General features: G+C 51.8%; 1 protein-coding gene across 1 annotated transcript; it reads left to right on the top strand.

The window, feature by feature from the left end:
* The first annotated feature begins 620 nt into the window (after positions 1-620).
* Positions 621-25,477, top strand: MMP2 (matrix metallopeptidase 2). Its single transcript, XM_007167595.2, has 13 exons — positions 621-1,110; positions 3,667-3,893; positions 4,800-4,948; positions 6,003-6,131; positions 6,351-6,524; positions 9,236-9,409; positions 10,264-10,437; positions 12,351-12,506; positions 13,750-13,885; positions 17,536-17,672; positions 18,685-18,844; positions 22,991-23,100; positions 24,571-25,477. The coding sequence occupies exons 1-13, from the start codon at positions 955-957 to the stop codon at positions 24,672-24,674; spliced, it is 1,986 nt and encodes a 661-aa protein (XP_007167657.2). The 5' UTR covers positions 621-954; the 3' UTR covers positions 24,675-25,477.
* Positions 25,478-27,240: the final 1,763 nt, after the last annotated feature.

The raw sequence follows: 27,240 nt of genomic DNA, 5'->3' as shown, positions 1-27,240 counted from the left end.
AGGAAGAAAAGGAGGGGAAGGAGAAGGAAGGAAGGAAGGAAGAAAGGAAGGAAGGAAGGAAGGAAGGGAGGGGGAGGGAGGGGAGGGGGAGGGAGGAGGGAGGGGAGGAAGGAGGGAGGGGAGGAAGGAGGGAGGGGAGGAAGGAGGGGCCTTCACTTTGTTTCCATCTCTGTATCTCTTTCCATTTCTGCCAATCTCTCTCATCTCTCTGTCTCCATCTCTAATCATCTAAAATCTCTTTCTCTGAGGATCTATAGGTGCAGCTGATCATCTGTTCCTGACCCTTCCTCCCCATCTCTGACCTACGCCCCTGGGAGTGCAGGCCGTCCGGCCCCCCTCCGCGTGTCCCTCCAAGAACCGCTGCTCTCCAGCCTCAGGACGTCAAGTGTCTAGAGTGGTCGCACCAGATGTTTCCCAACAGAGGTTCCATAGGTTTTGCGCCCGGATTGGGGAGTAAAGGTTGGAAGGTCGCCACACTGATGGTTCTCGCAGAGGCCCAAAGCTCTGGCTGAGGGGAAAAGAGGCGGAGAAAGGAAAAGAAAGGAGAAAAGAGGAGGAGGGCGAGAGGGGGAATGGGGCGGAGAGGGGCGGGCCTGAGCGCTCCCCCTCCACCCGGCGCCGCACTGCCAGCGCCCTCCCAGCCCAGCCGGCCACATCTGGCGGCTGCCCTCCCTTATTTCCGCTGCATCCAGACTTCCTCCGGCGGTGGCTGGAGCTACGCATCTGGGGCTTTAAACATACAAAGGCTTTGCCAGGACCGGCGAGAGCTGGCGGCGGCGGCGAGGGCTGGGGGCCGGACCATGCGCCGCTGAGCCGGGCAAAGCCGAGGAGACCGAGTGGAACAGCCCCTGGGGGCGCAGCGCTGCGCGGGGGAGCAGGCGCCAGCCAGGCGGCGACGCGGCCACACGCACCGAGCCAGCCACCCCCGGGCGACGCGCGGGGCCCGGGAGCGCAATGACCGAGGCGCGAGTGGCTCGGGGCGCGCTGGCCGGCCCCCTGCGGGCGCTCTGCGTCCTGGGCTGCCTGTTGGGCCGCGCCACCGCCGCGCCGTCGCCCATCATCAAGTTTCCTGGAGATGTCGCCCCCAAAACGGACAAAGAGTTGGCTGTGGTGAGTTCCGAAGCGAGCCTCATCCAACCGAGTTTAGACAAACTTCGGAGGTGGAGGAAGGGCCACCCCTCCCCCCATCCCCACGGAGGGCACACAGCGTGGGGGAGGGGCTTCAGCAAACAGCACGGGGTGGTCTGGTTCGCAGGAGGAGGGGGTGGGGAGCTGTGGTAAGAGGAGAAGCCCAATTTGTTAACTTTCAGGACACAGCGGGGGGCGCGGGGGGTGCTTTGGCAAACCGCTGGAATGGGCCCCCTTTGCAAATAGCAAGGACATTGTCTAGTATCCGGGATTTGGCAAAGGGGGGCGGCTTTGTATACATCTCTTGGACACATCTGGGGGGTTGGCTAACGAGGCCGTTGGCCAGCGTCCTGCTAGGCCTTTGGCAAAAATCCTAAAGGGGTCTCTTTTGCAAACGGTGGAGGATCCTTTAAACCCCTGTGGGACTTAGAGAAGAGGGGCCTTTGGCACACAATTTGAATAAGTTTTTGCACGCGTGAGGGTGGGAGCTCTGGGCAAAGCGGAACTTTGGCAAACGTCTGGGAACCTTTGGCACACATCTGGAGAGGGGCCTTGGACAAACCGCTCCCCGGGACCTTTTGGCAAGTATTGGGGTCAGGAGGGAAGAGGACAGCACTTTTTCCGATGGCTCAATGAGCAAGTTGGTCAAGGAGGGTCAAGGGTTGGACTTCAGAAAGTTTCCTCGAACTTCTCCAGAGGGGTCGGAGGACAGAAGGAGAGAATTGGCCTGCAGGGCGGAGGGAGGGGCGGCACGAGGGCCCTGGCGCGTGGGGCGGGGGCGGACTGAGGCCGGCTGGGGTCGGAGAGCGGCCAGGGAGCCCTCCCTCCTGGCGGGGCTCCGAGCTGCGGCTCAGATGTTGTTTTGCGAGCGTGCGCGCGCCTGGCCAGAGGGGCGTCCAGGCCACTACATTGCACAAGCAGAGATGGGGGCAGCTGAAGGGCACTCCCCCTCACCCTGTAAGCGCCTAGGGCTGGGGACCCCTCAAGATGTTCTTTCCAGCACACAAGACATCTGCCACGTTATTGCTTCAGCCACCTTAGAAAGCCCCTATTCTCCTTCAGCGTGGTCCCCAAACTGCCCAGGACAGGATCCTCGTGCCTCCTGGTTACCTGGGGGGCCCCTTCTCTGGATGTGACACCACCCCTGCCCCTTTTCCAGCATCTAGGTCTCTGCCTTCTCTGGACAAATGGGTTGGGAGACCTTACATTTTTAGGGGGCTGTTTTTCTCAAGGGTCTGGAGGTGGTCTGCGTAATGAGGGGGCTATGGCTGAGGGCGAGGGTGGAGCTTTGGAGCACTGACAAAGCTACCTGGGTCCCCATGCTTTCTACAGCATATGGAAGTCCATGTTGCCCAGAGGCAATGATGCAGTGGGGACGGGGGCTTGAGAAGCCAGGCTTTGAACTTAGTCTGCCTGGCCTCAAATCTGGTGGTGCACTAACCAACTGGCCTAGTAAATCTTGGGCAAGTGACTTAACTTCTCTCAGCTGCTTCTGCAAACTGAGGGCAATAATGGTACCTGTCTTGGGGTTCGAGGAGAGGTAATCTTAGACACTTTGAAGGGTACCTGGGACGTGGTAAGTGCTCAATAAGTATTAGTCATTATATTGTTATTATCATTATTATTATTATACCCTTTATTTCTTCTTTCCTAACTACCCTCTCAAACAAGGTTAGGGCCCCAGTAATGAGATCTCCTGGCTCCTCCCACCATTCCCATCACATATTTAATTTTTCACTTATTTGTGGTCCATCAGCCTCCCCACACTGGGATTTGAACCCTAGAGACTAGAAACATCTGTCGTGCTCACCACTTGACCCCCAGCACTAGCACCGGGCTTGGCACCTGGTACGTGTCAAAAAGTATTTGTTCAACAAATAAATGAGCTGATTGGTCCCGGATGCCCTGCAGGGGCCTGTCTGGTTTTGGCCTCCCTTTTGGGGCAGAGCCTGCTGCACAGGCCCTGAAGGACAGGACTGTTTTCTTCTGGGAAATGGCAGATTCAGGACTTGAACCCAGGACTGACTGCTGCTGGAGCCCAGGCACATAACCCTTGAATCGCTTTAAAGAAAAGTGAGGAAAGTAATCCCTATGTCATCAGCAGTTTGGTGGATTAAAAGAGATGATGGAGGTAAAGAGGGGTGGTAGAGAGGTACAGTTCTAAGCCTGGGCTCTGGAGCCAGTTTGCTTGGGTCCAAATTCAGTTCTGCCATTTGTGAGCTGTGTGATCTTAGGCAAGTTTCTTAACCTCTCTGTGCTTTAGTTTCCTCCTGTATGATGGACTGTCTACATGATAGAGTTGCTGTGAGCATTCAGTGAGTTAACACAAGCTGACATTAGTGCCTGGGCACATAGTAAACACTCAACATGTGCTCCCAAGCCGTGCTCTCTACAGCTTTTATGTCACTCGGCTAGTGGGTGACAGAGCTGGTTTGGGAACCTGGGACTCCACCCAGTGCCCTTGGGTCCCTGACTCCTTTGATCAGTACTGCGCCATCCTGACGTGACTGCCTGTGCCGGGGTGCTTACTTCTTCCAGCAATACCTGAACACCTTCTATGGCTGCCCCAAGGAGAGTTGTAACCTGTTTGTGCTGAAGGACACGCTGAAGAAGATGCAGAAGTTCTTCGGGCTACCCCAGACAGGTGAACTGGACCAGAGCACCATCGAGACCATGCGGAAGCCGCGCTGTGGCAACCCCGACGTGGCCAACTACAACTTCTTCCCCCGCAAGCCCAAGTGGGACAAGAACCAGATCACCTACAGGTGCCGGGGCAGGGCTGTGGGAGGCAGGGCCCTGGGCCAAGGGACACCGCGTCTCATTGGGCGTTGCCTCCCCGCTCCGGGGACCCGGGAGTTATCTTGGGAGGACTTGGCCTGTTAAGGAGCTTGCATGCAGAATTCTTAGGACCTGGAATAAGACAGACCAGGACTTGAATCTCACGTTTACTGGCTGCGTGGCATTGGACTCCTTCCTTTTCAGCGCTCTGAGCCTTGGCTTTCCAATCTGCCACATGGGGTTAAAACGAAGCCTTACTTACGGCTTGGGAACTGGATCATATGTATAAAGGGCTTTCAGTGTCCAGCATGTAGTAAGAGTGTAATAAATGCTAGTCACTATTATTATCAGATGAGGTCATTGGGGCGGGTAAAGGGAACTTGATGATTGGTTGCTAATTGGGTTTTTTATTGTATTATAGAGTTGTTATAATTGGTTGTTAATTAGGCTGTGGGCTCTGTTCTGTACAGCTCATGTTGGACTCCAACGATGAGATCTCTGTGCTGTGTCCCGTAATGCACTATTCACACCCCCATCCTTCTCCCTCAGCCAGAGGGAGGGAAGAGACGCCTGAGGCAGGGCCTGAAGATACAGGCTGACCTGAGGCACTGCCGGCCCTCAAGGCACTCTGGGCGGGCTCTTCTCCCAGGGAGCTCTACTCAACATGTACACACATTGTCTGCCTGTGCATCCACACTCACATGCACACGCTCATGCACACAGACTCGCACACCCCTCCCATGTATGCACACACTTGCATACACACACACCCTTGCACACACACACACAATTGCATCTACAAACCCTTGCACGCATGCACACACACATGCATAGGTACGCTCATGTTCCTTTGCACACCCGTACACACTCACGTGCACTTCTGCCACCTCCAGGATCATTGGCTACACCCCTGACCTGGACCCCGAGACAGTGGACGACGCCTTCGCTCGTGCCTTCCGCGTCTGGAGCGATGTGACTCCGCTGCGGTTTTCTCGGCTCCGTGATGGAGAGGCTGACATCATGATCAACTTCGGCCGCTGGGGTAGGCAGGAGAGGGGCCAGCAGGGGGGTCGGTGCAGAGACAAGGGGGCGATCCGGACATTAGAGAGCCACAGGGGACTCCTTTCCAGCTTAGCTAGGAGGGCAGAAGATGCAGACACTGGAGAGCCGCATTGATGGGAAGGCAGTGACCTGACTCCCTGGAGGCGGTGTGAACCTGAAAACAAATGGCTCCACATCTCCTGTCCAGTATGGTAGCCCCTGGATCCATAGGGCTACTTACTTTTAAATTAGTTAAAATTAAATAAAATCTGAAATTCAGTTTCTCCGTCACACGAGTCAGATTTCAAGTGCTCAGTAGCCACATGAGACTGTTAAGTTAGACAGAGAATATTCCCATCATGGCAGGAAGTTCTATTGGATGACACTCAGAGACACTGAGGAACTCTAGATATGAGAGTGGGTCAGATGGACCAGTGTAGACATGAGAGTAAGTGGACTGGAACCCAGCGTCCAGGGCGCCATGTGTGTTGGGGTGGGAACACTGGCAGTAGTGTAGACACGAAGGTAGGCAGTGTAGACATTGTGAGTGGTATGTGATGAGGGTAAGTGGCACAGGCACAGGAGACAGTGTAGGCATGTGGCCCTGGGTGGCAAAGCGGTTATGAGGGTTAGTGTTATAGCCATTGGGGATAGTGTGACATGAAGGGAGGTGATACGGCTAAGAGAGAGCAGTGTGGACTTGAGGGTAGATGGTATAGACACTGTGGACAATGAGGGTGGGTGGTGAGGAGACTGGTATGGCAATGTAGGTATGTGGATAGCTGTAGTGTCATTGGCAGTAGTGTAGACAGTGAAGGTTGGTGGCAGAGATTCTGAAGGCTGTGAAGACTTGAGGGAGTAGTGTAGACCATAGGATGGTGACAATCAAGTCAGCAATACTCTAGACTCACTGTGTCCCCAGTCCTGGATAACCCAGCAGGACAAGGGAAGGGGACAGATGCTAGGTGGGCTAAAGGGCCCCAACCATGGATGGCATGTGCTTGGGTTTCAGTGCCCAGCAGGGTAGCTAGAAGCTGAGATCCAGTGTGTTTCAGAGCATGGAGATGGGTACCCTTTTGACGGCAAAGACGGGCTTCTGGCTCACGCCTTCGCCCCAGGCCCTGGCGTTGGGGGAGACTCTCACTTTGATGACGATGAGCTGTGGACCCTGGGAGAAGGGCAAGGTAAGAAAGTGACCATCCGCATGCCCAAGCCTCCTTGCCGGTCCTCTGCATGCCTCCCTGTCACCTAGCAACAAGGACTTTGGCTTCCCTGGCAACCGCGGACCCCTCCATCTGCTCAGATGGGAGGGGGAGGGAGGTCACACACCCCGGTGAGTCACAATCCTGGTCTCTAAAGAAAGGCCCGGAGAGGTTCACCCTCCACCCTGTGTGGCCCCTCAGTGGTCCGCGTGAAGTATGGGAACGCCGACGGGGAGTACTGCAAGTTCCCCTTCCTGTTCAGCGGCAAGGAGTACACCAGCTGCACGGACACGGGCCGCAGCGACGGCTTCCTCTGGTGTTCCACCACCTACAACTTCGACAAGGACGGCAAGTACGGCTTCTGCCCCCATGAAGGTGAGTGTCCTCCTGGCCCCAGGCCTCCACCTTCCCGGCCTCCACACTCCCCAGGCCTGGCACTGCCAGTCAACCAGTGTCCCCTCAACTTCCTTCAGGCCCCATGTCCTGATCTGAGCCATCACTGTGCCCCTCTCGTCTGTTCCATTATTCACTTAATACTTTCATTAAATCAATTCCTTTTTTTTCTTTAAGTTTTATCATTAGTAATAATATTTTTGAACTCACCAGTTTGATGCACTAATTATTTTTTTCTAACATGCGTTAGAGGAACTTAGAATGATTAAAATGCCCAGCGGATCTCTAGAGAACCACTCTCTACCCTCCAGCAGGATTGGAGGTTCAAGGGCATGAGGAGAGGCGTGGGGGTAGATGAGAAGCCTAGCAGTGGGATTGGGAGGCAAGACTCAGACACCAAGGCTGGTACCCAGCCTGGCTTGGGGATGCCAACCTGGGGAATTTCAGCCATCACTTCTGGTTCTGATGTGGACTCTGAGTATGTGTGTGGGTGTGTGTGTGGGTGGCTGGGAGGTGTTGCGTCTGCCTTTCTTGGTCTCCATCTGTTTTTGCTTGTGGCTGCATCTCTGTGTCTTGGCAAAGGCATTAGGTTTGACTCCGTATTTTTGTGTGCATTTTTGTCAGTGCTTGAGACAAGCTTCAGATATTTTGAAGCAATGTAGAGGGAAAAGTTTTTAAAAAGGGTGAGGGTATTGACATACACACTCAATCCTTTTTCATCTATCTATCCTTGACACACTTCATACAGAAATCATAAAAGGACAGCATACGTACTTCATACTCTATCAAGTCATCGTGTTTAATGATTCTAGAGATTGAAAGCTGAGAAAGTTTGGGGAAAAGGGGAGAAAGTCCAAAACCTTTTAAAATACTTTTTAAAAGTATTCACTATCCCATAAAGACTCCTTGATCTATAGATGCCTCTGTCTTCTTGGCTGTAATTTTACATGTTTGTGAATCTCTGTGACTTTATTGTAACTGAACCCTAAGCACCAGCCATGTTGAGAGAAGGAAAAAAACAAAAACCTAGTTAACTGTGTTCCTGTTTACGCTTTTGGTACCAAAGTGCACGTGATACTTTGTATTAAGTAAGAGTTCAAGGCATTGACCCTCAGTAAGTCAGAAATATTTAAAACCAAAAATATTTAATGTATCTTGCATTTCCCAGTAGGGATTTGGATGGCGTTAACCCTCCCATGTGTCAACCCCGGTGTTTAGAACAGAATGTCTTGATAATAGAAGTGGAAACAGCTGGAATTCATAAGTTAGGGAAGGGTTTTTCCCTGCCCTGAACATTAGCCATTGATTTGGTCTTTAGCCAGATGCAAGTACGCACGACATGCACGTGTTTGGGTCTTGGGGCAGAAGTTCTGGTTACTCAGCCCCTCCTGACTGCTGAGTCAGCGTCTGCTTCTCTCCATCCCTTTGGGGGCAGGATCTGAGAGGAGATGGGGGCTTCCTGGGTGGTAGAAATGCAGCTGATGGAAGGCCGGAGGTGGAGACTGGCCTCCATTGAGGTTAACACCATCCTGCCCACCATGGATGATATATTTAACAATTGCCTTTCCCACTTTGAGGCCACCAAGGCATCTGGCCTCAGTGTTTCTTCCTCCATTCGTCCCCTTGTTTCTGGCGTTGCAGGAGAAGGTCACTTGGTTGGGGAGACGGGAGCAGTGAGGGAATGGGGCCCCAAGACCTGCGATGGGGGCGCCACCGACTGGGTCAATTCTGGCCATGGCGGAGTTAACGGGGGCTGGTGAGGTCACCTCTGGCGCCGTAGTGCACAGATGGTCCTTGTTATGCACTTGTGGTTTTGCTAGCTGGCAAATCCAAAGACACACAATTTTGTAGCTTTGGGGTGGATGAGGGTACGGGGGAGCAGGGGAAGAGCCCAAGACAGACAAGCCCAGACTCTTAATCCCACTGTCTCCCCTGAACTCTCCAGTCATGGCCCATGTCTTGGGGAGGTCAGAGTGGGAGCCTGGGGTGTGTCTTGAAAGGTCCCCCAAAACACCACCTCCCTGTCCTGCCCTCCTTCTCCTTTCCTCCTCCCTCCTGCAGGGACTGGAAAGGGCCTGGGGTTGAAAGGAGGTGAAGCCTTCTCTGTGTGCACGAGCGTGTGTGACAGAGTGAGGAAGGGAGAGATTGCGATTAAGTGTGTTTTGTAGTTTTCAGTTACAACCCTCATCCAGTTTTTCCGTTTATATGACCATGAGCAGTTCTGGAACCAGCTTCTGCAAACCTCAGTTTCCCGATCTATCAAACGGAGAGACTCCTGCCATCCTACCCACCACGGATGACATATTTAGCCATCCGCAGGGATGTGGGCAACAACCAGGCAGAGCGGACAGTGCTCCTGGGGCTGGGCAGGGATCTGAGGGCCCCACTGTGTGCCAGGTGTTAACTATTTTATTGCTGGTGTGGAGGGGCCGTCCATAACGTCCCAGGGGAAGGATGGGGTTGGCCGGGTAGGCAGGGGTAATTACCCCCTGGGAGCTCAGAGGAGCAGCAGTTTACCAGCCAGGATAGATGTTTTTCTTAACGTTTTACCAACGCTACAACTCCCCTGCTATGAGCGGGCAGGTGGGCAGCAAGCCAGCTCTGCGCCCATGCAGGTGCCCAGCGGATGCTCCCGTGGGCAGATGGGCGGTCTCCCTCACATTGGCACCCTCCCCCTCTCTCCTGCACCCCAGCCCTGTTCACCATGGGTGGCAACGCCGACGGACAGCCCTGCAAGTTCCCGTTCCGCTTCCAGGGTACATCCTATGACAGCTGCACCACCGAGGGCCGTACCGATGGCTACCGCTGGTGTGGCACCACCGAAGACTATGACCGCGACAAGAAGTACGGCTTCTGCCCCGAGACCGGTAGGTGTCACGCCTCTCCCTGTCCTTCGAGAGCAAACCCATGGGAGCCCTGTCCCCACCTCCTTTCCCCAGGACTGGGGCGCTGGTCAGGGTGCTTAGCAGCTGGTCCAGCACGGACACCAAAATCAGGACAGACGCTGGGCACCAGCAGCCAGTTCAGCTGAATCGGTTGGTGACGTCTAATGTCAGGTCCACCCAGGACCCTCTGAATGACTCGCACTCTCGCAGCCTCCCTGGCAATTGTCTCTTCCTCTCTCTGATCTCAAAGTCTCTATTGCCTGCCTTTCTTTGTCTTAGTCTATATCTCTTCTGGTCTCTGTTTTTCAATAAGGACTCCCTCCCTCCTTCCCTTCTTTTCTTCCTCGTTTCCTTCAGCAGACATTTGCTGAGTCCCTGCTCTCTGCAGGAGACACAGGTAGGTCTCCTGCGAGACCATGTGTGATGGAGCTCCCGGTCTCGGGAAATGTGTTGACACCCTCAGCTCTGCCCAGCCCCCTTTGCCTCTAGCCACTGTGGTCCCATCCATGGGAGGCTAATTAAAGCTCTGGAATCTGGCTGCCTGGGTTTGCATCCCAGCCCTGCCACTTCCTAGCAGCATGTGCCAGGCAAGTTACTTAATCTCTCTGAGCTCCAGTCACCCCATCCATGAAATGGGGGGTAACCTAGGGTCCCAACCACACAGGGTTGTTGGAGGGGGCCAAGGGGGTGAGCGTGTGTAAAGCACTTGACCACGTGCCCCGGACTGAGTGAGTACTCAGTAAGCCTGGTGTTTTCATGTCCGCATCATATCACTGCTCCCTGGTGGTGGCCCCAGACCCCTCGCTGCCCGCTGACCCATGTCCCTAACCCCACAGCCATGTCCACTGTGGGCGGGAACTCGGAAGGTGCCCCCTGTGTCTTCCCCTTCACCTTCCTGGGCAACAAGCACGAGAGCTGCACCAGCGCCGGCCGCAGCGATGGGAAGTTGTGGTGCGCGACCACGGCCAACTACGACGATGACCGCAAGTGGGGCTTCTGCCCCGACCAAGGTAGGAGCCCTGGCCATTGGGCAAAGACACTGCACACCCCGCCCCGCCCGCGACTGGGCTGGAAATCTTCCAGAGTCCCCACCCACCTCAGCCACAGACACTGCCCCCCAGACACCCACCTACCCTGGTAGAGACACTGCCCACAACAGACCCGCCCACTTGGCAGAGATGCTGTCCGTTCCTCATGGAGACAGGGTCCCTGCCTTGACCTTGTTTCTCTGGGCAGCGACATGGCCTCCGAGATAAGACCCCGTCCATCCCAGTACCCGATTCCTGGGTGGGAACCAGCTTTCCCGAGGAGATGCTGCTTTTCCCTCCCACATCTGTACCCCTCCAGGTGGGGCTGTGAAGCCCCAAAATGTCTCAATTCTGGGCACAGGGAACCCTGCCCCAGAGAGATGATTCTCCTGCGAGGCATTCTCACTCCAACAGAGAGCTGCCTTCAGGGAGCCAGGTGGGCAGAAGAGGGGAAAACAGGAGGAGCCTCGTCCTTGCTCTCCCCACCCTCCATGCAGCACGGGGAAGCGTCCACAGCCCTCCTGCCCCATGGGCACCATCCTTTGCCAAGTTATGAATGGAGGGGTCCTCATCAGTACTGGGTGTTGAAAACACAGCTACCTGGGACAGTTCTCTGCCCTCCAGGACTCACAGGCTGGAGTGAGAGAGTGACCAGGAGACAGGTCATGACCGTACTGTGTGGTCACTGCAATGAATAGAATCCTTGGGGGGCACTGTGCCCACTCTAGGCTGCAGGGCCCAGTGTCATTGGGTTCAAGGCCCCCCCAGATAGCCAGGTGAGAGTGCTGGTCCTGGGCCAGCCAGAATTAGGTCAGCCTCTCTTTAAGTTACTTTTCTTCTTCTTTACTCTCAATGAGATGGAACTTGGAGAACGCCAGCTGACAGAGGCTGGCCAAAGGAGTTTTTCTCATCCTCCACCAAGTGCCGTGCTAAGACATATCCTGATTTTACCTGCTGCAGTCTCTACCTAAAGGTGGGATTCTCCACCTGCCGGAGTGGTTTAAGACTCCAGAGCAGGTGTGGTGCACCTGGGGGGCTGTGTATTAGTGTCCTAGGGCCGCCATAACAGAGTACCGCCAACCAGGTGGCTTAAAACAACAGAAATTTATTCTCTTGCACTTCTGGAGTCATCTAGAAGTCTAAAATCAAGGTGTGGGTAAGGCCACATTCCCTCTAGAGGCTGTATCCCTCCAATCTCTGCCTCTGTTGTTATTTGGCCATATATGTTCATCTCTAAGTATCTTCTTTTCTTATAAGGACATGGGTCACATTGGATTAAGGGTCCATCCTACTGCAGTATGGCTTCATTTTAACTTACATCTTAATTTGTCTGCAAAGACTCTATTACCGAATAAGGTCATAGTCACAGGTACGTGGGGTTTGGAGGGACGCAATTCAACGCACAACAGGGTGTGACAGTAGGGTTTGCCCACTGTCTGGCTTGAGCCTGGGCAACCACTGCAAGTGAGAATCTTTTTACTGCTTCCCCTGGAGCAGAAATGGTGGTCCCAGGGGTTACCTCTTTGGAGACCCCGCAGAGCAGGTTTTGTCCTTAGTCTTTATACAGAGAAACAAAGAGCCAGGAAATAGGATTTTTAACAAATGGGACTCTACATAGAGGATTTGCCGATGCTACGTGCTCCCCTTTATAGCACACGTGCAGCCCACCTGGAAAGGGACAAGCGGACTTTGGGTGACTCTCCTTGAAAGCAATAGGCATGGTCTGTTAACCCCAGAGTTCTTGGGAGAAGGAAAAATCAGTACATGTCACCTCCACGCTCTCAGCCCCACCATGGGGATGTCCTCAAATGTCGCCATCGCCAGGGCCAGGCCTGACTTCTCTCTCATCTCTCTCCCTATCTTTCTGTCCCCCCTCCCCTCCCTGCGGCCCTCAGGGTACAGCCTGTTCCTGGTGGCAGCCCATGAGTTTGGCCATGCAATGGGGCTGGAGCACTCAGAGGATCCCGGAGCCCTAATGGCCCCCATTTACACCTACACCAAGAACTTCCGCCTATCACATGATGACGTCAAGGGCATTCAAGAGCTCTATGGTAAGCCTCAGCTTGGGGTCCCCGGGGCAGGGGTCTGGGGAGGTCATGCCACTGGGGATGGAGGCCCAGGGGGTGGAACCATCCAGGTCCCATTTGTCTAGGACTGCAGGAGACAAGGGCAGGAGTGCTAACCTGGTCTGGGGGCGTCAGAGCAACTCTCCAAGGGGGCGCTTGGACAGCCCTTTCCTTTCCAAATAACACCAGTGTCTGTGCCCCACTTGGCTCCCCAGGGCCACGCTGTGAGGCAGGCGGGGCAGAAATGGGCTCTCCATTTTCTAGGCGGGTCAACTGAGGTCTGAGAAAGGTAACCCTCTGGCCCAAGATCAACCAGGTTTATGCATCCAAGTGAGGTTTAGAATCCAGGAGAATTAGCTAAACACAGGGTAGAGTTTCCCAGTGCCTGGAATGACCTTAGTGATACAGGGGTGCAAGTTTCTAGTCTTCCTAACGATTCTTCTATTTTAACATGTAATAGGATCAATACAACTAGTACCTGAAACTAGGGATTTTATTTATATTAATGCTTACAGTGAGGCCAGAGTTCACAAAGTAACTCCATTTTAAAAAAAGAAAAGTAAATATATAATACTACTCGTGGTACCTGGATAAAGCTGAAATCATGAAACTGGCTCTGGAGTGATGAAGTGTGGGGAACATTGGACTTGGGGAAGAACTGCAGTAGAGTGAGAGGCTGTGGGTTCGAGTGCTGCCTCTGCCACTCACCAGCTGCAAGAGATGGAGCCGGTCTTTACCTCTCTCAACTCAGTTTCTTCATCTCTAAACTGTGGCTGGTTATCCTAAGGAGTGAAGGAAGTGCCACACCCCGTGTGCTAGACACACGAGTATCCCCTCTGACCGCCGTGACTCTCTTGTGGGCTTACTAACATGAGCTTTGGGTTTAAATATTTGGGCAAGTCATATACAACCTTTCTGGGCCTCAGTTTCCTCATCTGTAAAATGGGGGTAATAATGATGCCTACCTCTTAGGGATGTAGACAGGACTGATTCTGAGGATGTCAGGGAAGAGCATTTGTAAAAGGCGAAGGGCCACAGGATTCTGGTTTCTGTTCAGTCTCCTCTGTCCAAGTCCAGGCCTCGTCCCCCGTCTTCCCTGGGCTGACGCCGAGGCCAGAATACTATTCTTCTGATGCTTCGCAGGTTGGGTGGGCCAGCCTAGGGGCTCAGCCTGGTAGGGAGAACCCCTGGAGCTGGGGAGAGTCTGAGGTCAGGTGTCCTCCCCCAGGGGGCTCCCCTGACATTGACACTGGCACCGGCCCCACGCCCACACTGGGCCCCATCACTCCTGAGATCTGCAAACAGGACATCGTCTTTGATGGCATCTCTCAGATCCGTGGGGAGATCTTCTTCTTCAAGGACCGGTAAGTGCGGGATCTTGCTTCTTGTCCTCCTTGCCCTCTGCCCCTTCTCCATTATTCTCGTGCCCCCATCTCTTGCTCAAGGATCCCACTGTGGGCTTCACAGAATGGCCTGTATGAGACCATTTTTGCTGCGTGTCAGATAGATCCTGGTGGCTACCCCAACAGGCATTTCTTGTGCCCTCTCCTAGTCTGTGGGTCTACTAGGTGCCTTGGCTTCGGGCTGCAGTTTGGGCTCAGGTATGCTCTGCATGTCACTCATTCTCCTGGGATTAGCAGCTACTTGTGGCAGATGGCAGGTGCACAAGAGGCCAAATCAAACCACACAAGCACATTTAAAGCCTTCAGTCTCAGCATGTTTGAGAATATTCCACTGGCTCAAGCAAATCACATGGCCAAGCCCAATACCTGCTCTAGGGGATGGTACTGCATAGTCATGTGACAACACACATGGATGTATACTTCTAAACTAGGGATGGAGGGAAGAATTAGGAACAATAATCCAGTCTACCACAGGCCTTCTCCTGGGATGGCCTTGACCTAAAATGTTCTATGTATGGGGAGCAAGTAACCACAGGGTAGAAAGAGGTGGTGTCCTTCGTGCTATAAATAAAGGCCCCGACTCAATCCATCAGGGCTGAGACTCACCCAACTATCCTAAAGGCAGGCAGAATCTAGGACTACATTAAAGGGTCCATCCATCATCCATCAATCCATTCATCTGTCTGTCCATCATCCATCCATCTATCCATTATCTGTCCATCCATCATCCATTGTCCATATGCATCATCAAGCCATTCATCATCCATCCATCTGTCCATCCATAGAGCATAATAGCTGAGAGAATAGTTCTGGAGCCAGATTGCCTGGGTTAGAATGCTGGACCTGCTACTAACCAGTTGCATGATTATAGGCAAGTTAATTGTGTATCTCTTTTTAACCTCAATTTCCTCATCTCTAAAATGGGACTAATATTCCAACCTATCTCACAGGGCTGTTGTAAGGATTAGGTGAGCTTAGTGCTTAAAACAGTGCCTGACACAGACTAAGTGCATTCAAGTATACTAGCTGTTATTATCGACAAATAATTACTTGCCATCTACTGTGCCAAGTCCTTTGCTAGGCTTTGGGAACTGGGGGTGCGAGGTGTTGTTCTAGAGGTAGAGGGGCTGCTTACTGCCTGAATCGGTGTCCTCAAAAAGAGGTCAATGGATCTCCCACACAGAAACCACCTAGAGTGTGAGGGTTAAACGTGTGGGTTTCTGCCCCCACCCTCAGGCCCTCTGACTGGAACCTCTGGGAATGGGTCCCAGGCATCTGCATTTAAGAAAATTTCCCCATGGGAATTCCCTGGCGGTCCAGTGGTTAGGACTCTGAGCTTTCACTGCCGAGGGCCTGGGTTCAATCCCTGGTAGGGGAACTAAGATCTCACAAGCCATGTGGCACAGCCAAAAAAGAAAAAAAGAAAATTTCCCCAGTGATTCTGATGCACATTAAAGTTTGAGCACCCCCAGTCTGGTTTAGGGAACAGAGGCATAGAGGACTGACATGGCAGAATGAAAGAGATGTGACTGCAAGAGACATTAGCAAAACGCTTTGTGGACACGTCCAAGTGAAGGAAAAGCTCTGCAGGTGAAGCAGCACTCAAGCGGAAACGTTAAAGGAGAAGCAGATGCAGATGGATGTGATGGGGCTGGCAGGGTGGGAGCGTGTTTGAGATGAGGGAACTGCAAGAACAAAGCCGTAGAGATGTGAAAGTTCCTGGCTTATCCCGGGAGAGCCTGGTGAGGCTGAAGATGTTCCAAAAACTCCTGTGAAGGGGCTTCTCTGCTCCAGGCACTGGGCTAGGTGCCGGGGGGCAGATGCCAGTAGGGAGAGAGAGGGCAAGAATACAGAGCGAGGTGAGACCCAGAACGCAATGAGAAGTCAGCTCCATCAGGCCATGAATGCCCAAACCAGGACATGTAACAACAGACGTCAGTGCTGTCCTGCAGCCCCCATTACAGGGCTGGGGAAGAGGTGAGCCCAGGGGCCCCATGTCCCAGCACCACCCTTAGTCTGGAGCACTTCTCCCTAAAGAAGCCTTGACCATACGTGCGGATCTGAGCACAGAGTTAGGAAAGGGTGCAGTGCCTAGGCCCAGGTCGGAGCCATCCCTGGCCTGACACATCACACTTTCTTTCAAAAGGAAGTTGATGAGTGTTTTAACGGGCTCCTTGAATTAATCAGTAAATATTTAAGCGCTGACCATATGCAGAAATTGGTGCTAGGCATTGTGGGGGACAAGAAAGGCAGTATTGTAGGATAATTAAACTCAGACTTTGGAGTCAGATGTGGATTTGAATCCTGGTAATTCCATTACCTCTCTGAGCGTCATTTGCCAAATAAGGATTGTGATACTTTCCTGTATCAGGATGTTTTGGCTGCAGAGTAACAGAGAATCCCAGCTCAAACCAGCTTAAACAATGGAAAGAGATTACTCCCACGTGGTATGAAGTCCAGGGGTAGGGCTGCCTCCAGGGGCAGAAAGAGGGTCACTGATTCAATGATGTCTTTGTCCACTGCTGTCCTTGGCATTGACTTCATCCTAAGGCTGGGTCCCTCAGGGTCACACAATGGCTGCCAGTGGCAACTGGGGCTATAAACTTCCTTGCAAACATCCAGCAGAAAAGAAAGAGAGAGACAGATCTCCAGATGTGAAATATAAGTGTATGTGTTCAATCTTATTGTGCCAACATAGGACATATGGCCACTGCTGAATCAATAACAGTTGCCAGGGAATGCTTAGCTCCGATAGGCTTAGATCAGTGGTTCTCAAACTTTGGCATGCATTAGAATCATCTGGAAGGCTCTTAAGACACAGATTACTGGGCCCCAAGCCCAGAGAGTCTGATTCATGGGTCCTGAGTGAGGCCCAATAATTTGCATTTCTAATGAGTTCCAGGTGTTGGTCTGGAGATCACACTTTGAGAACCGGTAGCTTAAACTCATCAGAATGGGGATTGGGTCCACCTATAGGAAAGGAGGGGCCATAAATGTGGGAATTTTGTGAGGAAGGATGATAGGGAAATAAGATAATAGATGCTGGGTAGACCACTGAGAGTGCATATTATCTTATAATATTGACATTGAAGTTGACATTTTACAAGCCACATAAAGTGCTTGGCACTTAGTAGGCCCTCAATAAACAATGGCTCTTTACTACTCCTGCCAAAGTGCCTGAATCCATCATTTCAGTTCAGGAAATACTTTTGAGCACCATCGGCCTCTGCCTGAATTGGCTTTGAATCTGACAGGAAAGATAAGACACTTAAAAAAACAAACAATCAAACTACTCTTCTGGGCACTCAGTGTTGATGATTTTGAGAGGCTCAGAGGAGGGAGAACACAGTAAGGGACAGAAGTAGTTAGGGAAGGCTTCCTGGAGAAGGGAGCAGGAGGGCGAGCAAAAGGTTGCTTCTCAGCCCTGGCATCTTGCAGAGGGGGGGCTCTGCCCATTCTCCAGTCCTTCTCTACCCTTTCTTTGATCTTACCTCCCCCCACTCCCAGGGAATCATCCAGGGATGTTTCTGAGAGGGCTTATAGAGGCATGTGCGGTTACAACTGCAGAGTGACTGAAGGTGTGGTTTCCTGTGTCCCCTTCCCCTACCCAGGTTCATTTGGCGAACAGTGACACCACGTGACAAGCCCATGGGGCCCCTGCTGGTGGCCACATTCTGGCCTGAGCTCCCGGAAAAGATCGATGCTGTATACGAGGCCCCACAGGAGGAGAAGGCTGTGTTCTTTGCAGGTGTGTGGGAGGGGAGCTGCCCGGCCCTCGGCTCCGGGCGGCACTGCACCGTGATTCCTGTGCACTGGCGGCTGCTTCCTCTCCTTTACGGATCCACTCTTTCAACCATCATCTGGGAGATGGGTTCAGACACCCAGCGTCAACTAGCCTTGGCCCACAAACGACCATTTCAGTAACCTTTCAATTCCTTTTCAATCCTTCTGATTCCTTTTCCAGAGGGAAAATGACACTTTAGTTCTGGTGTCTTTAACACCTTCCTAATGCTAGTGCCTTTGGCAGATGACAATTTTAATTAGAATTTTTTAAACACCTATTTGTTTTCATTTTTAATGTTTAAATTTATTTCTATGGACTTCAAAATGAATTCCTTGAAAGCAAAACGTTAATTCAAGAGTTAAGTAATATGAGGAGTCTCTATAAGTGGTAAAAATCATCGAGGTAGGGTCATATGGGTAACATTTGGGAAACCCTGCTCATTTAATCTTTATTCGAGCACCTATCATGTGCCAGAGATGCAGCCCCTGCTCTCAGGAAGCTCATGAACTAGTGGGGGAGACAGAAAACCAGGCTGTTATGAGGGGGCGCAGGAAGGGCTGCGGTGGAGGCCCAGGGGTGGCTTCCTGGGGGCGCTGAAGCACCACGGGTGCATGTTCCACCAGCCGGCTTCCCAGCTTCTCCATCCCAGAGTGATCAGGGCAGCTGCTGGCTCACAGGGGACCTTTGTGCAAATTAGAAAAAGGTGCCTCTTCACAACGGGTGTGGCACTTAGAGTCTCTGGCTTGGTGAGTGGAGCCAGGCTAGGACTCACTCCCACCTACCTTCTTGGCCAGGGACCTTCCATAACCAATTTGTAAAACCTTATAGGTGGACCCTGATTCCGGACACTGAATCCGGAACTGAGCAGAACTTGTGTCCCTGCTGAGAAAGGCCACAGTGGGGTCCCTGGCAGATGGATGGTGGGAGGAGCAACCTCCAGCACCTGCCACCAGCCCACCCTCTTCTTCCACCCCAGGGAATGAATACTGGGTCTATTCAGCCAGCACCCTGGAGCGAGGGTACCCCAAGCCACTGACCAGCCTGGGGCTTCCCCCTGATGTCCAAAAAGTGGATGCTGCCTTTAACTGGAGCAAGAACAAGAAGACGTACATCTTCGCTGGAGACAAGTTCTGGAGGTAAGGGAGGGCGGATCGAAGGAGAGCAGCACCTCCAGCTGCGTGGACGGAGAGAAGACACTGGCTTTGAGCCTCCTGGGTTAAGTTTGGAGGCTGGTGGACCATGGATGTCCCCTCTCTGCTCTCTAATCTGCCAGGCCTCTGGGCCCTCTGAAAAGTCACCAAAGGGTGAACTATTCTTGGGTACATTACTGGTACAATTCTGGTTAGATCCTCCTTTCCCTTCTCAGAAGTCTTTGGATTGGGCCCATGTCCGTCTGGTCTGGAGCCCCATATTTTAGAGTGAATCACTGAAGAAGGGAGTGATAAAAATAGAGATAATAGCTGCTACTCTGATGCTATGTGCCAGGCACCATTCCCAAGGCTTTATGAGGTGGATATTATTATTATTACTATTCCTCCCATTTTACAGGTGAAGAAAGGGGTTCAGAGAGGTTAAGTGTCTAGCTTAAAGTCACACAGCCAAGTAGTGGCAGGCTGGGATTTAAACCCTGGAATTCTGGCTCCCAGAGAACATTCTTCACTTTTCTACAGTGTACCTGAGATAGTGGGGTCCCAAGAGATGGGGGTGGTGGAGGCAGGGATGGCAGATGGCAAACATAGGATGAAAACTGAGACGGGTGTCCACTGGAGCCAGCATCCAAATCCGGCCTCATTGAAAACAGCGGCACCCTCTGGCCCATCTGCCACAGGCTCAGTAGCTGTGGGCACAGGCTGGCCGGGGGCCAGTGTGGAAGCAGGTAGCTCTCTGCTCCAGCTCATCTAAAGGGAAGGGTCTGATTCTGAGAGGCCACGGTCAGGCCTGAGGGTCAGGGAGCCTGATCTCCAGGAAAGGTTAGTGAGAGGCAGCCCGGACCTCAGGAGTTTGATTTTAAATCTTCACATTTCCTAGATGAGGAATCTGAGGCCCATAGAAATGAACCAACTTGTCTAAGTTATTTATAGGCAAGTGTGTTGGCCACAGATTATAGGATTATAACCGCTTCTTCTGGCTTCTAACCCTGGGCCCCCTGCACTGTACCCTCAGGGTCATTGGGTCGGTGGGGGAGGAGTGGTCTTCCTCCTTCCCTCCTAGCGTCCCCATGTTTCCTCCCGTGGCTGCATCTGGACCTTTGTCTGCCACCCCTGGAACAATCCTGCTTCCCTCCCAAGGCCTCTCTCCTCCCGTCTCCTCCCCACCACCCGCCCCCAGCTGCCCTGCATTCAGGAGCTGTTTATGACCCAGGCTGCCGTGGCAGGGTGGAATTCCAGACATATTGCTAAGATACTTAGCAACTTAAGCTGATTGATATCTCAAGCCTCAAGAAAGGAAACAGTCAGCCAGGAAACCACGGAGCAGGCACTCTGCCCACAGGCTCCGGAACACTCCCAGGCACGCGCACGTACTGTGGAAGGGCATCTTGGCACAGTAGGCACTCCGAATCTCCAGATCTTAGAATCATGCACAGCAAGAGGCCCAGCCTCACAGAGCAGAATCATAGAATCCTTGTCTTTGAATCATGGTGTTGAAAGGACATTTATAATCACCCTCCAGCACGTACTGTGAGTGTAAACATATGAGAATAGACGTGTCCATGCGTAATCATGAGTGTATAGTGTGTGTGTGTGTGCACGTGCGTGCGCGCGCGCACACACACACACACACACACACACTGATGCTCACGCTGTGGTGGTACCTTGCTGGGTTTTGGGCAGAGTTATCTGCTTCCCAGTCCTTTTCCACAGCAAGCCCACCTCACAAAGCCTGGATCTGGGATGGACAGCCTGCTCTACAGAGGAAGTTCTGTGAATCTTCCCTAAAAGCAGCAGAACTGAAACATCTATTGGAGGATCTGGGCAGGGTTTCCAAAGGAGACAGATCTTTTTCCCACGAGAGGTAGTTAATGAGCTCGAGACACTGGTCCTGGTGGAGTCTGCCGATGCCCAGGCCTCCTTTCTGGAGAAGGAGAGAGCGCTCCAGAATGACAGAGGACGAGCAGCTGCTTCCAGATTGGGCAAACCCTAGGTCATGCCAGGGAGTGCTCAGCCCTTGCTTCTAGAAGCTTCCACTAAACCCACAATAATATATTCAATATCTCCTATGTGCCAGGCAATTACCTAGGTGCTGGAAGACAGTGGTCAAGAAATAGTCGCTCTCTGCCTGGTGGAACTTACAATATCGTGAGGGGAAGAGATATAAACACATACAAATAAAATAGTGATGGCTCTTGTGACGGGACCTGTACCACATCCCAGGGCTGTGCATTTCACCTGTATTTCTCATTTAAGGTAGATGCTATCATTAGCTCCCTTTTCTAAGTATAGAAACTGAGGCTGAAGTGCCTCAAGGATATACCTTTGAAAAAGCTCGGACACAAATGTCTGTGTCCTTAACACCTGCTCTGCACTGCAGTTCTGCAGCCAGAGGGGAGAAGTTCAGAGGGTCACAGAGAAGCCTTTCAAAAGAGTGTACCAGCGAGCAGGAAACACTGTAGGAGGAGGCTCTGGGGACAGAGAGGAATGTGAAGAGGCGTGGTCCTGTTCAGAGCCAACATGTTCTGATGGCTCCATGCTGTATTCTTCCTGGAGGAAAAGAACTTGGAAGCAAATTGGTTCACTTCTCCGAGCCTCAGTTTCCTCATCCATCAAATGGGGTTGCTTCCTGCTGTCCCTACCTTCCGTGGGTAGAGTGAGAAAGAAATGAGGGCAAGTTCAAGGACACATAGCTCTCAGCCATCATCACTCTAGAGAATGTAGTTTGGGAGGTCAGTGCAGGTGACATGGATGGACTGCTAGAATTTTGAGCTGGGAAACTTGGTTTTGGTACCCCAGGTCGTGAGGAAGCATGCTAGGTTTGGCAAGAAGAAGTCTCATGACAGAACTGGGATTAGGAAGGATTTTCTGGCAGTTCTGAGGGTGATGGGCAGAGGGGGAAGACCCCTGTAGAAGGGGGCTCAGAGAGGAAGCTGTTTTTTGGCATCTGGGGCGGAGGTGGTCAGGCTGGCTGTGGGGAAGAAGAGAGTCAGCTATGAGGCTGATGCTTGGCTGTCACTGGGATGGCATTCAAACACAGATCCATCTAGAAAATCAGCATCATGAGGGCAAGACTTTATCTTGTTGATTACAATATCCACAGCGACATAGTGGGAGCTCATTAAATATTTACAGAATAATAAATATATTGAGTGTAAGTGGAGAAGCAATGGAATCAAAATAACCCCAGCGTTTAAAAAGTTCTCCCTCCAAATTAAAATGACACAGATGTTGCTAGCCAGAGAGAAGAATACGCCAACTAATACTCAAGGTATTTACACAAATTAAAGGCAGAGCCCAAGATAACGACTTGCCCTGAGAACTGCGATTGGGACTGAGGTGGCAGGAAGTCACCCTGTGACTGACAGGGCTTGGGTTCACACACCACCTTGTACTGTAACGTCACTGTCCCAGCCAAGATCATCTCCCTGGATGTGGACTGTCAACTCCACTTGACAGATGAAGAAGCAGTATTTGTCCAAGCTGAGCCATGAAGGGCAGTGATGGGGCAGGACCCTGTCTCTGGGCTCCTGGGCCAGTGCTGTTTGTACTGCAGCAGGGATCAGAGTTTGTAAGGGAACTAACATTTCCCAGATGCCTACCCAGTACCAGATAATGGGATAGGCACTTTGCATGTTTTACTCTGTTTCACATATATGTTAATTAAATACATTAAATTAAATATAACCCATTTTACAGATGGTAAAACTGAGACTCAGAGCAGTTTGCTGCCCTGAGCCAGACAGGCCAGGGTTGGACTCCCACTTAGAAACTGGGTGCCCTTTTTAAGCCTCTGGTCTGTAAAATGGGTATTATGGTAGTGACTATGTCGTAGGGTTGTCAAAAGGATTGAGAAAGTATATGGAAGGTGGGTAACACACTGCTTAAACGTGAGCAGTAATCACAAGATTGTTTTCGTGGGACTGTCCAAAGTCACCCAATTAGTGACTAGGGGAATTAAGATTCACCCAGGTCTGACTCCCTGCCCCTCAGCTCCAGTCAGTGGCCTCCCTGAAGGGCTAGCTCTGGCTTCCCAGGCTCACCCAGGAGCCATCATCCTGGCCCTCCCATCAGGTTGGGGAAGGGCTGGCCTTTAGGGATTCCCACAGGTTCACCATGGCCATTTCCTTGCAGATACAATGAGGTGAAGAAGAAAATGGATCCCGGCTTCCCCAAGCTCATCGCAGATGCCTGGAACGCCATCCCTGATAACCTGGATGCCGTGGTGGACCTGCAGGGCGGGGGTGAGCTGCCCAGGCCTCTGTCCACTTTCTAGGACTCCCTGCCCCCAGCCAGGGCCCTGCTCCTCGCAAGCACACACTCCCTTATTGTGCAGGAAAGCATGCGGCGCCCCGGGAAAACAAACCAGCCCCTTCAACCCAGTGCTGGGAAGGCATCCAGACCCCTGGCCTCTGCTCACTCAGCTGGCTCCAGGCAATAAGACCCAGAAAGGCCCCTCACAGCTGCAGAGCCTGGAGCCAGGGAGCAGGGAGGGCGGGAGGCCTGCTGGGAGCGAGAAACCTGGGCTCAGTGCCCTGGATTCATTCTGGGGTTTGATCCAGGCCCTTTTGGGTTCTGCAGGAGGCCTTGTGACTGCTTCCCATTAGCAGAAGGATGGCTCCATTTGAGACAGCACAAACTTTGTTAGGCCCTGCTGCTGAGGTGGCAGAGATATCCCATCGGCTCAAATTGTCCCTGGTCCCTTGCTGAATGAAACACCAAACCAGCGAGGGATAGAGTTTGGAGTTTGGAAACCATATTCCTAAGGAGGCTTCTGGGAGGTCCCTAGGGCCCTGGAAATGAGTCCAGTTTGGCTTTTTAGAGGAGATTTCAATTAAATTTCACAAAGATGCTTCTTGAGTTCCTATCACACGCTAAGCACATGGCCCTGACCTCCAGGGGCTAAAGGTCTTACATGTCCAGGAAAAAGCAGGATACAATCAGGTACTAGGTTAAAGTTTATCTTCAGAAATAAACATCTATTGAGCACCTACTATATGCCAGGGTTGGAAAGGAAGAAAATGAGATCATATATGTTAGGAGCAAGAAATTCCAAAGCCCACAGGGGCCAAGCTGGTGGCATGAATAAGTGAAGCAGGCAAGGCAGACAGTAGGGAGTGGTGGGGTCTGTGGAGCACCAGAGAGCACATGGCTCATTTTCAGGGGACAGTTGCTTCTCGGCTTCTGGCGATCTCTGCCCTGCAAGAAAAGGGGAGTAGTGTTATTAGATATTCTAACTCTTTTAAAAGGAAGTGAGAAATCTGTATTTTCATATGAAATTTCCAGATGTTTACATGTTGGCCAGTTATTCAAAACAAAACAAAACAAAAAACTTGTGTGAACTAAATAAAACCAATCTGTGGGCCCGATGGGGCTAGCAGCCTCCTGGTTTGCCACCTCTGGAAATGGAAAGTGCCTAGTTTGGAGCTTGTGCTCAGTGGAGTTCTGTTATTTATCTTAATTATAGCATATATCATCTCATTTAATCCTCAGAAGCCTTAAGAGGTGGTATCGTTATCCACATCTTAAAGATGAAACAGACTCAGAGAGCATAATTCCACAGCCATTTCCCTTCTTCCAGCCTCACAGGGGTCTCCTGTGATTTAAAAGCTTCTTCCCTATGGCAGGCAGACTTGTAAAGCTCTCAGGAACCTTCCCTGTGCCGTAATGCCTGAGGATGGGTTGGTCACAGCCTCTTCTCTTTCTCATCCCAGGTCACAGCTACTTCTTCAAGGGCGCGTATTACCTGAAGTTGGAGAACCAAAGTCTGAAGAGCGTGAAGTTCGGAAGCATCAAATCCGACTGGCTGGGCTGCTGAGCTGGCTCTGCCTCCCCCAGGGCCTGCCTCTCTATCACTTTCTGCACACCGGGCCCTGAGCACCAGGGAAGGACCCGGATGGGCCTGGCAGCCCTCAGCTCTGTAGTTAATCAGCATTCTCACTCCCACCTGGTAACTTAAGAAACCACAGAGTGGCTCTGCCCTGTGCTCCAAGAAAGGTGCTGATTGTACCCCTCCCAGGTGCCCCTCCCCCTCCACACCTCACCAGCCCTCCAGAGCCACCCCCAAAGAGATGCTTTGATATTCTCAATGCAGCCCTGTCTTGGGCTGCCCTGGTGCTGCCACACTTCAGGCTCTTCTCCTTCCACAACCTTCTGTGGCTTTACAGCACCCTTGGAGCCAACAGAGACTGTCTGAAGAGGGCACTGGTGGCCCGACAGCCTGGCCTGGCATGGGGCAGTGGGAGAGGGGCACGGCCCGGTGGCCACCCCAGACACCTGGCCTTCTCACTGCTGGCTGCCTTAGAACCGTCCCTACATTAGCAGTTTGCTTTGTATGCACTTTGTTTTTTTTGTTCTGATCTTTTTTATTTTTCCACTTTGAAATTGCATTTCCTGACAGAAGGACTCAGGTTGTCTGAAGTCACTGCATGATGCATCTCAGCCCACGTAGAGATGGTCCCCTTGGTCACTCTATTTAGTGTGTCCCTCCTCTGTCACTTACTCCACTGGATGGAGGAAAACCAAACCCTGGCTCCTCGCCCAGCTCTCCCCTCCTCTCCCTTCAGCAGTTTCCCCGTGGGAAAAACCAACGAGTATGAATAAAGACACCGATTGAGTGGCCGTGTTGGCCGGCTGTTTTAGCAGAGCCTAGAGAGGGGCCCCAGCCCCAGCCAGAAGAGGAAACTTAGAAAGTCTAAATCTCTGCTCCCTGCAGCGTACAGGTAACATCTGCTGGAAAGGTCACAGATGCCCAAATAAACAGCAAGAGACTCAGGGTGGGTGAGCTGGAGTCCCTCTGTCCTGTGGCAAGAGCCCTGGAACAGCAGCGTTTCTGTTATTTAATTGCAGGGCCTTGTTCAAGGTTTCCTCCCTTCCTGAGTCTCAGTTTCTTCGTTGACAATAACACCAATTCTAATACTAATAACAGTGAACAACAGTAATACCCCTTCCATTAATAGAATGCTTACTATATGCCAGGCACTTCACATGCATCACTTCATTTAAGCTTTATAGCAACCTAAAGAAGGGAGAATATTATTAGTCAACTTTTATTGATAAGGAAACTAAGGCTTGGAGAAAAGTGATTTTCCCAGGATACCATAGATATTGGGTAACATCCTGAGTCAAGGCCAAAGATGACCTAGAGAAGGAGCTTTAGCCGGAAGCTGAGTATCTCCCTCAGCAGCATTTATCTCCACCTCCCCCAAAACCCTCTAAGTAAACTCAGCTAGGGGAGAAATGTGTGTGCTTTCTAAACACAGCTTCTATTAATGATAAGCTCCTTACCTTCCTCCCCAGCAGATTGCTCATTTTTAATCCCTTCCTATATAGAAATTCTGGAGCTGCTACAGAACAGAAACTTAAGGCCTGGGGTTATTTCAGAGGCCCTTTCTGGCTCTGATAGACTATTACTTCAGGCCTCTCATGGTGGAGCTGGTAGGGAAGGGGATGAGGAGTGGACAGGTCTCTCTGGAGGTGACCTTGGTGGAGTCCTCTTTTCTCCTGTGGCCTGCCCAATCGCTCAGGTCCTTGAGGGCTCTGGAGAGACTGCCTTCTGTGCTAAAGAGCCACAAGGGTCTGCCACCCTCTACTTGAAGACCCCAAAGCTGGGGCACTTTATATCACAGCTGTAATATGTTGTTATTAAGGTTCTCTGTTAAATACTGAGAAAATTCAGCTGCTCCACTACGTAATACCTAAAAGGTGCCGTTTCTTGAGTGCTTTTCTATGAACACTACACATGCATTATTTTACTTAATTGATACTACTGGGTTGGCCAAAAAGTTCGTGTGGGCTTTTCTGTAGCGCGGTGTGGAAAAACCCCGAACAAACTTTTTGGCCAACCCAATACAATCCTATGGGGTAGGAATTCGTCTTCCCATTCTGAGATGAGTATGCAAGCTCAGAGAGGTTAAGTCAGTAGCTGAAGGCTGCATCTATCTGGTAGGGTTGGAAGATTCTGAGATTCTACAGTGGACACCTTGGAAGGAGCAGCTGTCCCAGGGCCCAGAGTCAGATTCTCATCACGCCTCCAGCCTGCTGTGAGCAGTTGACCAGTAAAGACAAGTCATTCACCATCTCCATCTGCCTCTCAGCCACTCAGGGCTTGACCAACTGGTCTCAGGTCCTGGGAAAATCCTCCCCCTAACCCCCACCAACAAAAGGTCCAGACAGGCCCTTGAACTTCCTCAGGGTGAAGTGGAGCTACAGCCCAAGTCACTTCCCTTTTTGAGGCCGGGTTGCTCATCTAGTGCAGAGGGCAGTGGTGGTTTTGTCATTTTCTAGTAATTGCAGCTCAGTTTTCCTTTGGAGAACTATCTCCCCATTGTCAGTCCATATTTTGAGTGAAAGAGATTCCACTCCTGGCACCAATTTCTATATTA

The sequence above is a fragment of the Balaenoptera acutorostrata genome, chromosome 19 (genome assembly GCF_949987535.1).
Source record: "Balaenoptera acutorostrata chromosome 19, mBalAcu1.1, whole genome shotgun sequence".
NCBI lineage: Eukaryota > Metazoa > Chordata > Mammalia > Artiodactyla > Balaenopteridae > Balaenoptera > Balaenoptera acutorostrata.
Note: the sequence above shows the minus strand (reverse complement) of the source record. Positions and strands in the feature narration are given on the sequence as shown.